At 38.8% G+C, this 15,693-nt stretch overlaps 1 protein-coding gene across 1 annotated transcript; it reads left to right on the top strand.

Moving 5' to 3' along the window:
- Window positions 1-7,668: 7,668 nt before the first annotated feature.
- LOC145454731 (kelch domain-containing protein 10-like) lies at window positions 7,669-15,693 on the top strand. Its single transcript, XM_080332723.1, has 9 exons — window positions 7,669-7,749; window positions 7,813-7,887; window positions 8,276-8,378; window positions 8,471-8,559; window positions 8,622-8,776; window positions 9,278-9,426; window positions 10,375-10,532; window positions 14,257-14,441; window positions 15,319-15,693. The coding sequence occupies exons 2-9, from the start codon at window positions 7,821-7,823 to the stop codon at window positions 15,541-15,543; spliced, it is 1,131 nt and encodes a 376-aa protein (XP_080188849.1). The 5' UTR covers window positions 7,669-7,749; window positions 7,813-7,820; the 3' UTR covers window positions 15,544-15,693.

Genomic DNA, 15,693 nt, shown 5'->3' with positions numbered 1-15,693 from the left:
GAATGCAGCTGGAAGAACCCTTTCATGGGATATCGAGATATCCCTGTCTTTCCCGTCAACAAGAGCGGTAAGAGTTGCCAGTGACAGGCAGATTCCACATGCTTCCATAGTAAACAATACCTAATGGAATCTGTCGCACGCTGAAATATTTCACACATTCTACAATTTAGATTACGTGAGATTCGTGTACATGACAGTGAATGATTTGTAATTACATTTATACATATAGGCCTACGTAGAAGTGCAAGGTTGTAAGGAAGGACCACTGCTGCTCGTAAACTATTCGATCCCAGGCGATTACACAACGTGAAGGGCGCTATCACATATCTACGACTTAGGCATACCAATGCAGGTAGATCATTCAATTTCTGACCATGACCACGATCGAAATATCGGTTTCGGTCCTTGAAATTCGTATAAGACACAAAATAACTCACTCGTCGGCTAGCAATGGCATTGGCTTTGAACCATGCCACAGATTTAAATCTGATGTATGCTTAACGTGTCTATTTAGGTATATGCTACTTCACAATATAGTTATTATAGGGGATAACCTGTGCGAAATACGGCGTTTGTTGTATGCGTGTCCGAACTTACCAGATGTGATTGCAATCTGGTAACTTCGTCACGCCCACTACAAGGGGTTCATAAACTACGCATCAGGTATAGCACTGAATTCTTCTAGGACTAAACAGAGACGGGATACAAAGATTAGATTACAGCTATACAACAGGCGGCGTATCATCGATATGGTGCTACCTTCTCGAATAAATTTAGCTGACTACAATACTAGAAGAATTGTTCACCGATAGAACAGTATTTTTCGGTGCATATGCTTGCTACTGACAAGCATACATTCGTTTCTCAATCATACATAGGTAGGGTTGCATTTAAAACAAAAATCAATTTAAAACAAACGTGTTTAAAACAAGACCCCTGTTTAAAACATATTTATTATTGTGTTTTTTTAAAGTCATGACGTCACGAATATTCAATTGTGACGTCATAATGGATTGGCATTTACAATTGAAAATATAGGGTAAATATGGCTCCTTAGACGAAATATCTGTACCATTGCTGTTGAACCGACTATTTTGAGGGTTCCAACCATCCCATATCGATATACGTTGGCTATATCGGGTGGTAATTGCCCGTAGGCTCATAAAACATGTTGTTTTGAAATTATTTACGCAATTATTTCATAATTTTACAACTTGAAAAACGTACAACTTTTTTTTTAAAAGGCCTTTGTTTAAAACACTGTTTAAGACATGTTTTAAACAAATTGTTTTAAAACACCGTTTGTTTTAAATGCAACCCTATACATAGGCCTACACACATCTATGTGCATTTTCATACATATATAGAACCAGTGTACCGGGACTCTTGAAAACTTGTCCAAGTCCCAACTTAGGAATAATTTTCGGCGACGTGTAATTTATTACTTGCTAAAGTACACAGCTCCCACAGAAGTGAAATCATACAACATCCATAGATCGCGGCAACCATCAGCTCCTTGCGATATATACGGAAAACATGAGCATTTCCTGTGCAGTGTGCAATTGCGCGGCGTGCATGCAGTTTGCAGAGACTTCGGAATCTATTCGATTTTCCCGTGTTTTCTTTGTGAAGCCTGTGTCGCTGTGCCATGCGCATTTCATTGCATAGTTACAGCTTACAGCAATTCTTTTATTCAGAGATCACATTTCGTAGTACCTGACAGGACAATAACAAAAGTTAGTAATTGTGACCATTGCACTATCTATCTAAAATGCTATTTGAAATCTTTCCTTTTCACGTCCCCCTGTTTTTCGAAACTAGCTCAAAATTGTTAAGAAATAACGTGTCATCCTAATTTATATATAGTACAGATTAAACGTGGAGAATGACATTCGCTGTGTTATTTAAAACACTCTTCTACGCACTCATGTATTGTCAAGACAAAACCAATCACAAGCTTCAAACCATAGTAATGCATTGACTTATATATTTTGAATATACAGTATCGACTCAAAGGTGGGAACTACTGGATTAACTAATTCAAGCAGTGAATTTACCTATTGCGATAAATGAAATTTGATGGGTGTCGAAAATGGGTTTGGTTTGAAATATGAGTTCATATTTAGTTATTGACAAAATTGCGTACATTCTACTTTTAGTGGTGGACAGACACTCCCATATGCTTGAATCAACAATGCCGATTGAATGCATCCTCACCGGTATGCAGCATTATTAACTGAAAGTTTCCGTCGCGATATACTTTTTCCGACACAATTATTATCAATTTTCTCATTGTCAATGAGAAGGCAATATGTGAATCAATTAAATAAACGGGAGGGGCATGCTAATCAACAATTATTCATTATCACATTCCCTCATCCCTGGTCAAGAATACTAAATGAATACTAGTCCACCCTCAAGATTACCGGATCACGCCTTCCATGACATGTCCCCCCATTTTTTGTCGCTTGCTTTTCTATACTATCTTCTTTCACTTTTCATTCAGTGTGCATTAGGGCTGTACAAAAATGACTTTTTTCTCAAATTGTACTGGCAACTTGATAAAATTGTTAGGTTACCTAATTAAAGGCTGCACACCAAATTTGGTTCAATTCCAACCAGTAGCCGCTTACTACAAGAGAAGAAAGTTTTTTTTTATTATATAAAAATAAATAATTTTTTTTTAAAAATATTCTGTTCACCCCATGGAATTGTTAGGTTGCTGAAAGAAACAATGCTCACCAAATTTGGCTCGATTCCAATCAGTGGAAGCGGAGTTATTGCCGTCGAAAAATTTGAAATTGAATAAAATAGTATTTACGGTGGCAAATTCTTCAAATATTTATTATAGAATGAATCCAGTAAAACACCAAATTATTTGGCAATTTTAGCGTTTGAAATTGGTTGGCCAGCGATGTCAACGGTTCGGTTATTGCAGGAGCTCACGACCAATAATTGGGATTTCGCAGCGTTAGCCCGATGGCTATTATGGGACGTCCATTCATGCACTTGGGACATTTGATCACGGGTGAAGGCATTCAAGCTTGCGGTGGTAACAACCAGAACCGTAACAGCACTTCGTCAGGCCCCCCAAAAAACGTTGGTCTTGGGCCTCCGGATCTCCCATCAGGTTTGTCGTATTCGCTGCGACTCGTCAACGCCATTTATCGTAATGTTTAGTGAGACGCATTACTTCGCATCAACGCGCGCAGCGCGAAAACTGTCAACAATTCAAGATGGAATCGGTCAATATGATCCAGGATTGCATATATATGTTGCTATCAAATTTTTCCTCCCTGCTAAAGCAATCAGATTTACCGGTAGAGCTGAATTAGGTTTTTTCGAAACTGTAGGGCCCCTAAATAAAAATTAAACATATTCGGCGGTATAATAACTTCACTATACATGATGTTGTTTTGTGACCTCCTGTCTGCTATGTCAAAAGATATTGAAATCGCCCAAACGTACTAAACTGAAAGACGCACACGATTTCAAATTGGTATTTCTTCACTGGCAATTAAATTTTCGTTGCGGGTAGGCATTTATCTTATGGGGTTCAGATTTCCAGGACAGGAACATTCGGCGCAAGTCATTTAGATGCATATGGACAATTAAACATGCAGGCCTATGTATATATATCGAAGTTTTCGGTCAGCATAAGGGCAGTCCTTTTTGGCCCAGGTTTTCCCGCCGCCCACACTTCTTGGAGTCGCATTTTACATGTCCTAAAACTGTATATGTCTTGGTGCGTCGTGGCGCGCTAATGACCGACGCTGAAATGCCTATTTGTATAAATCATATATATTTGTTCTTTTGGGGGAGAGTACCCAATAATCCAGATATTTGTCAATTTTAAATCGCGCGTGGCGCAATTTTTTTTTTAAGTTCAATAAATTTCCCAAAAACTCGAAATAATTTGAGGCCCTCTTCGAGCTCGCCCCCTTCCAATTGGGGGGTTCGGGGTGCGGCAGTTACGGTCCTGGTAACTACTATATAGCTAGTTTGTTGAGTAGTGATCCCCTGATAAAATTTATTTTTCACTATTTGTCTTATATAGGCCTATATATTATACATGTTGTGATTATTGAGGTAAAGACAGACATCGTATACTCGTTTTGATTAGCTGTCTTGTTGCTCCAACGCAGAATGAAGATTACTGTGATGTGTAGTAGGCATACTGAAAAAGAGGATAAGCGTTATAGGCTACATGCTGTGTATTTCAGACCTATGGGTTCTATTACATGAAGTTAAATAATTCTCTGTAACGTGGTTATTCATTATTTCCAGTCATGGAATTGGGCATTGGATTTTGAAATATTATTGGATCTGGATGAAGTTGGACTGTCAATTTGAAAAATAATTTTGGATCAGGATGGAGCTGGACTGAATTGGAAATTTTCAGGACTAGACTAGGGCTGAAAAATATCACAGTCCGCTCAACACTGTTGTACTGCACAAATTTGTCGAGATACTTTTTATGTATGAGCCTATGAGTCTCATTATGCGGAAACTAGAGTTGTAACCAAGTCACGAGGTCTCTAGCCACAAGTCAGTTCTACTTATATAGTTTTGACTCGAGTCAAGTCGAGTCATTTTCAATTCACCGCCGAGTCAAGTCCGAGTCCACGTCATTGTGTTCCCTGTTTATTTTCGAGTTCAAGTCCTGTTAACCTAATTTTTTACAATCCTGTTTGGTTAATATTGAATGCATCGCAATTAATTTTCTCCACTTTACACAGTTTCTGACCCCATTTTACAAATACCACTAATGACAGGCGACATACCAATAACGTGGTATCTTATATACTATTCTTCAAGGTTACAACAAAATGCATGTCCAAGCCGTCCGAGTCCCTAGTCATATGACTTTGTCGAGTCATGCGCAATGACTCGAGTTCAAGTCAACTCAATACACAAATTGACGTAAATCGAGTCGATCATTTTCAATATTTAGGTTGTAGTGACTCGAGTCAAGTCGAGTCATCAAAAAATCGCGGCTCAAGTCAGACTCGAGTCCAGCCATGACTCGAGTCATTACTCATTACAACCCTGGAAATTACTATTTGGAATTCACCTCATATAACATTCAATATTTCAGTCTCCGTTTTCTTACGGTATTTTGTCCGTAATTTGTGTGATAATATTTTATAATTCGCGTGAAAGACTGAAGAGATTGGCTATTTTGCAAGTTAGGGTGACTTCTGTAGGTTGCAGAAGCATTGTTTAGGAACAGAAACATGACATCATGAGTCGTGTGAAAGAAATGCTCAAATAGTAGTTTAATTTGCGTGATGTATAAAAAATATTCCCAGCCTAATTGGACGAAATTGCCAGAAATGTTCTCCGAAGCTTTACATATATCTCGTCAACATCCAAGAAAAACAATAATAGTAAATCATCAGAATGTACTTCACTAATTTACATTGTACATGCTTAGACTATGATACCGGTATCTCATGTAGACTATGTGAAATAAAAGTATCAGTAGCGAAATACGATATCCGACGTAAAAAATCATCGCTCTATCAAATATATGCCAGACCTGATCTTTGGAACAGTATCTTGCCGGCTATCCAACAGTCGTCGAGCATGTCCAGTCCAAATTCAAGTAGAAATACAAACAAATTCTACTGAATCAATACGAGTCAGTCCTCAAGTCACAACGATCTGACATATCGATCTCGCATTCCGACACATGTCACCTATTTTTGTCGCCTGTCCTTTTATATTACCTTCTTTTACGTCCATTCAGTGTGCATGCCCCCTTTTTACATCGCCCAAGCCAGGTGGGATTTTATTCTGTTTATTCGCACAAAAATTAGAATGCCAACGTCAGTAAAGCTTGTAAATTAAACTTAAAAAATATTGGTGGTATTGCCATCAAGAATGATTTGTTTCTGTTACTTGAGTGATAAACGAGTATGACCTGCGGTTGTTGTGCAAGGATAATATTAAATTTGTGTAATATGATGTCATAACTGCAATCAAGTATACATATAGGCTAGTTGAGTTGTATTGGAGTCGTAATCGAAAGCATATCTATGATTCTATGTGAAATGGATCAATGGTAGCTATATGCCAATAATTCTGTAGATATACGGTTTGATATTAGGGTACCATATTATGAGTTCACTTTGTTCCAGTCACAAAAGATGAAGTAGTATTCAATTCATCAATAATAGGGTTACCATATGTCCTCATTTTACAGGAAATCGAAAATTTCGGGATCCCAAAATATGGTAATCCTAGTTATTACGGGAGGACATATTGTAACGCTAATTGATATCGACGTAAGTTACGTAGTCAGAGCGAGATAGTGTGATGGTGATGCGTCCGGCTTCTTGATCGGTAGGTCGTGGGTTCGATCCCCGGCCGGATCAGACCAAAGACTCGAAAACGAGTATCCGCGTCTATCGCGCTAGGCGCTCAGCAACACGGATGGCATGCAGGAGAAAAAACGGGGGTGCAGACTCGAGGTCGACCGATATTTATTTTTACAGGCCGATACCGATACCGATATATTGGCTCACTCACAAGGCCGATACCGATATCATAGGCCGATATTAATATGGAAGGAGCAGAGAACAATTTCACCAAAAATATTATATATTAGGCAAGATGGCACTTCTACATGTCACAGAAAGCTGAACGACAAACGAGAAAACTGAAATTGAAGAGAATTATTGCTTAATGGTGCACATTCGATGAAATTTGGGATAACCCAAAAAGCAAAATATGATACAGAATTGCAGATCAGTCCAGAAAAGGTAGATTGTGATGCAGGAAGTATTGTTTCTCTGCATGCTCACCCAGCTAAACTCGTCCTGCAAGGGTAAATCTGTCATATATCGCCCTTTGCGTCGTCGATTTATTGAGATTGAGAACACGGAGCATTGAATTTCCGAAATTTTTGAATGTTTTTAAATGTAAAATATCGGCCGTGATATCGGCCTTCATAGGCCGATATCGATAATCGGGAAAGCTCTAAATATCGGCCTCGATAATCGGCCATGTCGATAATCGGTCGACCTCTAGTGCAGACTAGATGACCTTGCTTCTTCCCACGCTAGACACTATCTCGCACGGCGCAAAACTGTAGACATATTACAATTAAAACTTTAACGATAGTGAAAACATCCAACCCAATGACCATATGGGCCCCGGTTCTTCTGTTTGGTGTCGGAAATAGTGGGATGGTTAAGGTTCTTGTGTTTCGGGCAGCAGTCGGTTTCTCGACGGCGTCTTTTATAGGATCCGACCACTGCTTCCATACCAGGCGATCCATCAAGCTTAAGCTAAACGACGCCACGGATTTCGCTGCCAAAATAGGTATCGGATGTTGGTCGAAACCTTCAATCTCGATAATGATTTAGCACCAATATTGCGGCGCCGAATAGTTCTATCCCCGATGAATTATATTCCTCTACGTAGCCTGGTCACAAAACCACCACGTCTCAACATTTCGTCATCCTATCGAATGACCGCAGCAAGCCTGACTAGTGACCAGGGACATCCCTGCTAGTGACTACCGATGCTGGTTTTCTGTATTTATTTATCTATCTATGAATTATCAATGTTCATGGAACCGAATAAATTCTCTCTCTCTCTCCCTTGAAAGTTTTACACCTCTACCGCCAACCACCGGATCGCACATACTTATGCATTTGTGTAGTGATGCCGACATTGTTGTGATGAGATTACCCACGGCGACGCGGAAGTAGCGGGGCGATGCATAGTAGGAGTAGCGGAGTATGTCTTGCACAGCTTAATACAGTAATGAAGTTAATTACGATCTGTGATTGACCATATTAGATACTGTCATGTGCGAGAATGGAGATATCGTCGGGGTGAACAAATTCATCAGGATCCCAGACAAGTCGGATGGAGGTAAGATTTGAAAAATGCATTGAAAACTGAAATGTCCATATTCAATTACCAGCATTACGTAATTCTTTTTTAGCGATGTGTTGATTATTCAAATCGAACGGAATGACTAAACGCAACAACTCCATAAATTACGACCGTAGAACATATAAAATGTGTTTTATTGCTTGACCTAGTATTGACCTTCAAATATTGACATTATGTTCTTTTGCAGAAGCAATCGATATATGATGTAACGTGTGATATTTATTCGGTTTTTCAATCATTCTGGCCTGTATGCAACTCATTGAATGAATTTTCTGGTTGCTAGTGAATATATACATAGGATAGGAATAAATGCAATAGCCTACCTAACCTATGGTTGTTAGCATTTGGTTGATTTGAATTTCAGTGGGTCCATCAGCCAGAAGTGGTCACAGGGCTATTGCTGATAATTCCCACATGTGGGTAATAGGAGGGTTTAATCCAGACCACATCGGTTCACCATTGATCAAGTAAGTTATACCATTGATTTGTTACCGTGTTACACCGTCAGTCCGTCATACACCGTATTTGAAATCTTGAATGTGTTATATTGTTTGTTCAGGGAACTTTGGAAGTTAAATCTCACAACATTCAAATGGAAACTGATGCCGTGCAAAGGTGACATGCCCAGAGAATTAGCTTCACATTCTGGTAACATTATGAGATGGTATAGTTTGAAATTTCAAGACTTAGCCTATTATATTTTCTTGCAGCATTGCGAGATGGTCACTTCATGCTTCTCTTCGGTGGCACAGATTACCCTTTCGGTCAAAGCAGCAGCAACAAAGTGTCTGTGTGCAATTTAAAAACATGTACATGGAGTGTGTTGCAATGCTCTGGTAGTGCACCCGAGAAGAAATATGGCCAGGTCTGTATTGCAGTGTTCTGTATTTCCCTATTGTAGAGCCTGATCTAGTCACAACCGTTAATACCAAAATATTCCTAGTCTTCAGGGTGCAGTGAACCAAATTTTTAACGGTAGCTCATTTTGGTCTCTAATTGCTTGCCCATTCTAAGTCCATTTCTGTAGTTTTCATTCACCTTTCCTTTTTAAATCCAGTGAGCATGCCTCTTATTTACATGCCGTAGGCCATGGTCGTTGTCTGATTAAAGGCTACTCCAAGTCGTTTCGGCACCCTCCTATCTTTTCATTACATCACAATCTTGTGGTGTGTCGATTTCATAAAAAGTTTAATAAAATGATGATGAGATGATTTGAATTTATGGAATTTGAAAATTACCGATTAACTATGAGGCCAAATCTTTGCTCACCAACACAAGTCGTAAACCATTTCTTTTGAACAAAACGATTCTGAATTCTGCACACTAATGTGCAATATGTACCATCAGTGTTGTTTTAATATTCCAGGCAATTGTTGTACATGATGGAAAGTTGTATGTCCACGGAGGAACGTCTGGTTATTTTTACAACAACGATCTTCACGCACTTAATTTCAAGACCATGAAGTGGAGTCGCATCAAACCTAATAATATTTTCACTGAAATACCCTCAGAGAGGTTGGTTGTTTGCTTTGAATGTGGAGATTTATAAACTGTTGGTATACTTGACTGGACAGTGGACACTCAACCAAGCAAAGTTATCACTAGCATTGAATGTGTAAATTGCGTCACAAGGTTACTATAATAGGCGTCACTCGTGTTTTGTGTCATATTCATGTACTGTCTGGTGACTGCTACTCAATATTATTCAACATACATTGTCGATTGACCAGAAAGTTGATGCATTATCGTGCTGTTCTTAAGTATGCCGATTGCTTATAGACATATTTTTATATAACATATATGCGTCACTATGTCAAAGTAATCTTTGACGAATTAGTTTTACTGTCTACATATGCGTAGGTTACTTTTTTGCATTGTATATTAACTGTATTAAGACAAGTCAATTCTGTTTCAAGAAATTTGAAACATGATTTTTACACATTGAATTTCATGCCGGTGATGTAATATTTGGTGATACAATTGTTGATATACAAAATGTTTTTTCCAATTTTCTACTAGTTGCTGACGATTACCGCTGATGAATGTCAGTTGTAAATATTTGGGTTCATTTCAATGTGAATATATTATTCAATTGTATATTGATGAATCGGTTTTATTAGTCCATCATTAGTTATCATCCAAACCACTGGTCATAATAACTCTCATGGCTCTGATAGAAAATGATGTCAATGTTTGAAATTTTCCCATTTTCTACTTCAACATGAAATAGTTTGATGTGTTTTCAAAATTGAATAATTCTACTGTAAGGCGACTGAAATTTCCTGAAGATTTATTTCACTGAATATTTTTACCAGCTCTGTATGTCAGTGTATAAGCAATTGACACATTCTCTAGCGGCAATTGAAATGGGTGCATTCTTGGAAATATGCGTGTTAAATGTATGTCACGACGTGTGAACAACCGAAATGCACGTATATCTAATATTGACCTTTTCCCTTGCAGGTATCGCCACGAAGTTGCCGTGTGTTGCAGTCATTTGTTTGTTTTGGGAGGAGGCACATCGAACACGGTGGTGCCCCTGGATAAAGTTCACTCTTTTAACTTCAAGACGAAACGGTGGGAATACCACTCCACAAAGCCTGATGTGTGTGGAAATGCAGGTTGGTGTGAGACAGGGTTAATACTTATAGACAAGTCATTCCCGAGTGTGGTTCCCGGGAAGACCACTCACCAGGGGTTCACTGAGCCAGTCTCAAGGGATCTGCTGGAGCTCAAGACACTCACTCAACTCGTAAGTGATTCGTTGCGACTAGGGCAATTTTTTTAAACCTAAAAACGTAAGATTTTGCGCTAAAAATATAAACTTTGACATTTTGTGATGTTGAAAAACCTAATTTTTACAAAATATTGCCCTCGCGTAGGTAGATTCTGTAGGTGTTTTGACACATAATGTTAGAATTGTACTACTTTTCTTCATTTCTGGTTGAAACTGCTTGTCCTTACGTAGTAGCTTGGCTTGAAAAAACGTTTTGACTTGAAAATGATAAAATTTGAATTTATTTTAACAAAATCGGACCTATGAAGAATTCCTTACGGTACAAATAATTAAAATTTGTTGTATACTCTAAAACGCCTGTCGCAGTTCATGAATTTACTGTACAAGACACAAAACAGTTTGCCAGTTGGGTACCTGCGAAACTCTCGCATATAAATGCAAACTTTGTTGTCGTGTGTATTTGACAATTTTAGCATTTTGAAAAGCAAAACCGATGCAAGAGCTGCACCGCACTATTGCAGTACGTTGAGCAGAACACCATGTCAACCTATTTGTTTCATTTGACCGTTTACGATTCACAATGAGCAGACAATGGTCCGTATACAACGGTAGGTTTATAAATTATGCTACAAGCTATAAGATCATTTGCAATAAGTAATTGGCAACACACTGTTGCGTCTCGACAGTACAATGCGATGACGCTTTCCAAGGTGAGACCTCACATAAAATTTCTGGAAGGGAAATCACTCTGTTTGCATTAAATATTCAGTATGTTTTCGTTGTGTATGCAAGTAATATATTAATGGTTTTGCTCTTTAACACTGTTGACGCAAAGTTCACTCCGTGCACCAGTAATCTGTAGTCATGTCTTCGATGTGTTATGCAGGGTTGTAACCAAGTCACATGGTGCCGAGTCACGAGTCAATCTTACTTTTGTGGTTTTGACTCGAGTCAAGTCGAGTCATTTTCAATTCATCACCGAGTCGAGTCCAAGTCACTGTTTGATGGGTCAAGTCCGAGTCATAGTGTTATGACTCGAGTCCGAGTCCAAGTCACAGTATTGAAGTCATGTTCAACCCATGTTTTCAATCCTGCTTGGGTGATATCGAATTCCTTGCTTGCCAAACATGCCTATTTTGTCCCTATCAGAGTCTTGGCACATGTTTATTTAGGCAAATTACGGATAGTTCCTGGCCTCATTTACCGATGCCACAGATAGACGAGAGAAACCGACAATATGATAACTTTACAAATCTTAGAACTTGAAATAAAATATCTAATATCTGTCTGGTCAGTCTGATACATCACAAATACAAGCATTCAGTTTTTATTACGGGGACATCGACGACAGCTCACAAATAGCTGATTGAGAACCAACGAATTCAAGTCTACATATCAGGTGATAGAGAATCAAGAGATGTAGAGGTATTTTCACCAGGCCAGCATGCTGTAAAAGCGAGCATGCAGCTATGTGCAAGTGCAGTGACAAAAGAACAGATACCTTTTGATGTTACTAAAGGTTTTCCCAATTGCATTACGGACTACATCGCAGTTACAGCATTGGAGAAATAATTGTACGACGCTAAAAAACATTTTTTCAAATCTTCCGGCTGCTTTTTAAAATTGTTAGATTGCCTAAAAAAATCAAATTTGTCTCAATTCCAACCGGTAGAAAGCAATGCTATGAGAGAAAGTTTAGATTAATTACGAATATAGATTTTCGAATTTTACCGGCTACCTCATGATATTGTTAGATTATGTGAAAATATGATTCAGAGCAAATTTGGCTCAAATCCAACTAGAATAAGCGAAGTTTTTAGAGTATGATATTTTTTATATGAAAAAATAGTCGGCTTACTACTAGTATGTAATTATATTATATGAAAGAATTTCTCACTAAAAATACTCCATTAATTTTCAAATCCAAAATTTTCTCCTTTGATATCATTGATTCTACTTTTTAAAATTTAGCCAGATTCAGTGTTCTTTTAATGCGACATAACAATTTTATCAAGTAGCCACCCAGTAAAATAAAAAAGAAGTTATTTTTGAACAGCCCTATTGTATAAACATAGCACAACATTAGCCATTCATTATTACTCACGTGCATGATGCACATACCTACCAAAACGTCAAATGAACGGAGGGTATTGTGTGTTTTCACAGACGGTAGATCAAATCAATGATGAGTTACACTTCAAAAATACCAAAGTGGAAAGGAGATCCTCAGATATATTAAAGCGGCATGGCCTTGGAATAAATCCACAACTACTGAATACACGTTTCACTGGTGCACTAGATGCAGGAATTGACTAGCATTTTTGAACCTCACTTAAGAGCATTGGATTCCCATTCTTTCTAGTCGCCCAAAAATGCAAAGAATCATCACCTTCAAATCTACACATAAGCTTATCAGTCTCCTCCAAGTACTTGACCATCTGAGTCATTGCATTGGCTCTAATTGAACTTTGCTTCGATTGTTGCTTGTATAATTGAAAAGTCATGGGTACTTTGATTGCGGAGGATTTATTACCTCTTCATCATTGGATGATTTTGTACAATGCATTGCTATTATGTACCTTGTCTGTTGTTTTTACGGTGCTGGCATATCTGATATCAGAGGAGTGCCACGAAAGCAGTGGTGACAAATAGCTATGATGGCAGAATTCGTCTGATGCGTTGATCTAGTCATTACGATTCGTAAATTTATTTGTCTTCAAGTCATATAAAATAAGCCGAGTCAATGACTTGGGTCGAGTCATGCGTAATGACTCGAGTACAAGTCGAGTCAATCCAAATATTGACTCGAGTCGAGTCATTTTCCCATTTCAAGAAAATGACTCGAGTCAAGTTGAGTCACAAAAAAATCGTGACTCGAGTCATTACAACTAGGGCTGGGCACAATGATTCGAGTACTCGAATCTGAATCGAGTAGTAATTTTAATGATTCGAGTCGAGTAGTAAAATACGATTTTTTCGAGTACTGAAATTATACGGTCCTCGCAAGTGAAAGCTAATTTACTGACGAGAATTATAGTTTTGATACTATTTTCCACTGAGGAAGCCTTGAAACCTTGATAGGCCGTGTCTCGGCATACCAGGCACAGTACAAAGCTACGAACGTTACTGGAAATAACACATTTCCGAAGTCATGATCATCCCACAACATTGTTAAGATGTGAAATGAAATCAATATGGTCGAGAAAATACCAAAGTATCTTTAATGTGGCGGATAACAAGCATTAAGTTCTTTGTGGTGGCATAAAAGGTACATATTTGGACTTTGACATAGCACATTCTGTTGTGACGTCATAATGAGTGATACTCGATTACTCGACTCGACTCGAAGCATATTACGTGATTCAGAATCGAATCACTCAGGTACTCGATTTTGCCCAGCCCTAATTACAACCCTGGTGTTATGTGGTACAATTTTGTTTTTGTGACTCGGAGAAAATTTGTGGTTCTCTGGCAGCTTTCAGATTAGTGTAAGGCAGGGATATCTAGAACTAGAGGTTCTAGATATCCCTGGTGTAAGGGTTCCCAAGGTTTTTAAGAACCACAATTATTGACTGATGCTAAATTCATACCGTGTCTGTATTCGACAGGGTATCCGTCACCTAGGAGATGCCACGGATGCGTTCAGCTGCAAGACGACGCGTTTATTAGCGGCGGTTGTGACGGCGCCCGCATTATGGACGACGTGTGGAAGCTAAATTTGACAACGTTGCAATGGACGAAAGTAGCGACCATGCCGGAGCCTGTTTACTTCCACTCCGCAGCCGCTAGCCCTGTACGTTATTGCTGCGTTCGAGTTGAGACAGTGACCAAAATATATGTATGTCGGCAACTGTACATGTACATAGGTGGTCAAAGTTGTCACTGTCAATGCTGAAGTACGAGTAGAGATTTCCAAGCAAAAATTAGGTATTCTAGACCTAGTTTTGCCTGAATACTGTTCAGGGTCGTAACCAAGTCACAAGGTTCCGAGTCGCAAGTCAATCTCACTTTTTAGTTTTGACTCAAGTTATTTTGAGGTCGGTGTCAGTGAGTAGAGGGTCGAGTCCGAGTCATAGTGCCGTGACTCAAGTTCAAGTCCAAGTCATTGTGTTGACTGTTCAGTTTTGAGTTCAAACCAGTTCAACCCACTTTTTCAAATCTTCTCGTATTCATAATATCGTAATTTCCCTAGCTCCCATCAGTTTTTGGCCCTATTTTCCAACTATCAGGACTGATAGACGAAATACCTATAATGTGGTGACTTTACTATTCTTCGAAGTTACAATCATGATCTGTCTTATCTATCGTGACTCGTGTCATTACAATCCTGATACTGTCAAGTAGAATTGGAAGTAGTCTAAAATCGTAACCACCTGAAGTATTGCGGGTAGGCAAAATCTACTCCAAGTTATTCGAACAGTACAAGTACTCCGTTACTGACCTACTGTGCAACTGAAGCAGACTTGGACAACTAGAAAATTTCCAGCTTTTCCAAATTAGATTAGATTGTTTTCTTGATTTCTTGAGTCTGTCTGATCCAATGATAAAAACACTTGCATTGCACCACGCAGTGTTAAAAACCTCCGCATCACACTTCAATAATAACACACCAACCATTTCGTCAACACCTAATGCACTGTTACAAAACTATGTATTCATTCACATTACAGGACGGATGCATGTTCGTATTCGGCGGAATCTCGTGTGCCGCGCAGAACCTGCGCACCGAAAGCTGCTACCGGATATGGTTACGATTGCCGACCCTCAAGAATTTATGCTGGCAGAAGCTGGTCGCCACTCATCCCCAGTTACTGAAAATGCCCGTCAACAAGTTGCATCAAATCGGAGTGTCCGAGAACTTAATCGACAGACTGCGATGTCCGCAAGGTGCCTGAATGTCAGGCATGGGCTGGGGTTCAAAAAATTTTTTACACCTGGCAGTTTTTTCAATTTTTAAAAAAAATTTCGAAACTCCTTTATCTTTATAATTACTATAAACATACAACGATTATAGTAATTAATCAATACATATTCAGTTAATGTGA

Source organism: Botryllus schlosseri, chromosome 13, assembly GCF_051294905.1.
Source record: "Botryllus schlosseri isolate E-star chromosome 13, Bs_hap1, whole genome shotgun sequence".
Classification (NCBI taxonomy): Eukaryota; Metazoa; Chordata; class Ascidiacea; order Stolidobranchia; family Styelidae; genus Botryllus; species Botryllus schlosseri.
Note: the sequence above shows the minus strand (reverse complement) of the source record. Positions and strands in the feature narration are given on the sequence as shown.

Coding starts and splice junctions, on each gene's coding strand:
- LOC145454731 (XM_080332723.1), top strand. CDS start 7,821: ATGTGCGAGAATGGAGATATCGTCGGGGTGAACAAATTCATCAGGATC. Junction 7,888..8,275: donor CCCAGACAAGTCGGATGGAG/GTAAGATTTGAA, acceptor TTTGAATTTCAG/TGGGTCCATCAGCCAGAAGT. Junction 8,777..9,277: donor CCGAGAAGAAATATGGCCAG/GTCTGTATTGCA, acceptor TTAATATTCCAG/GCAATTGTTGTACATGATGG.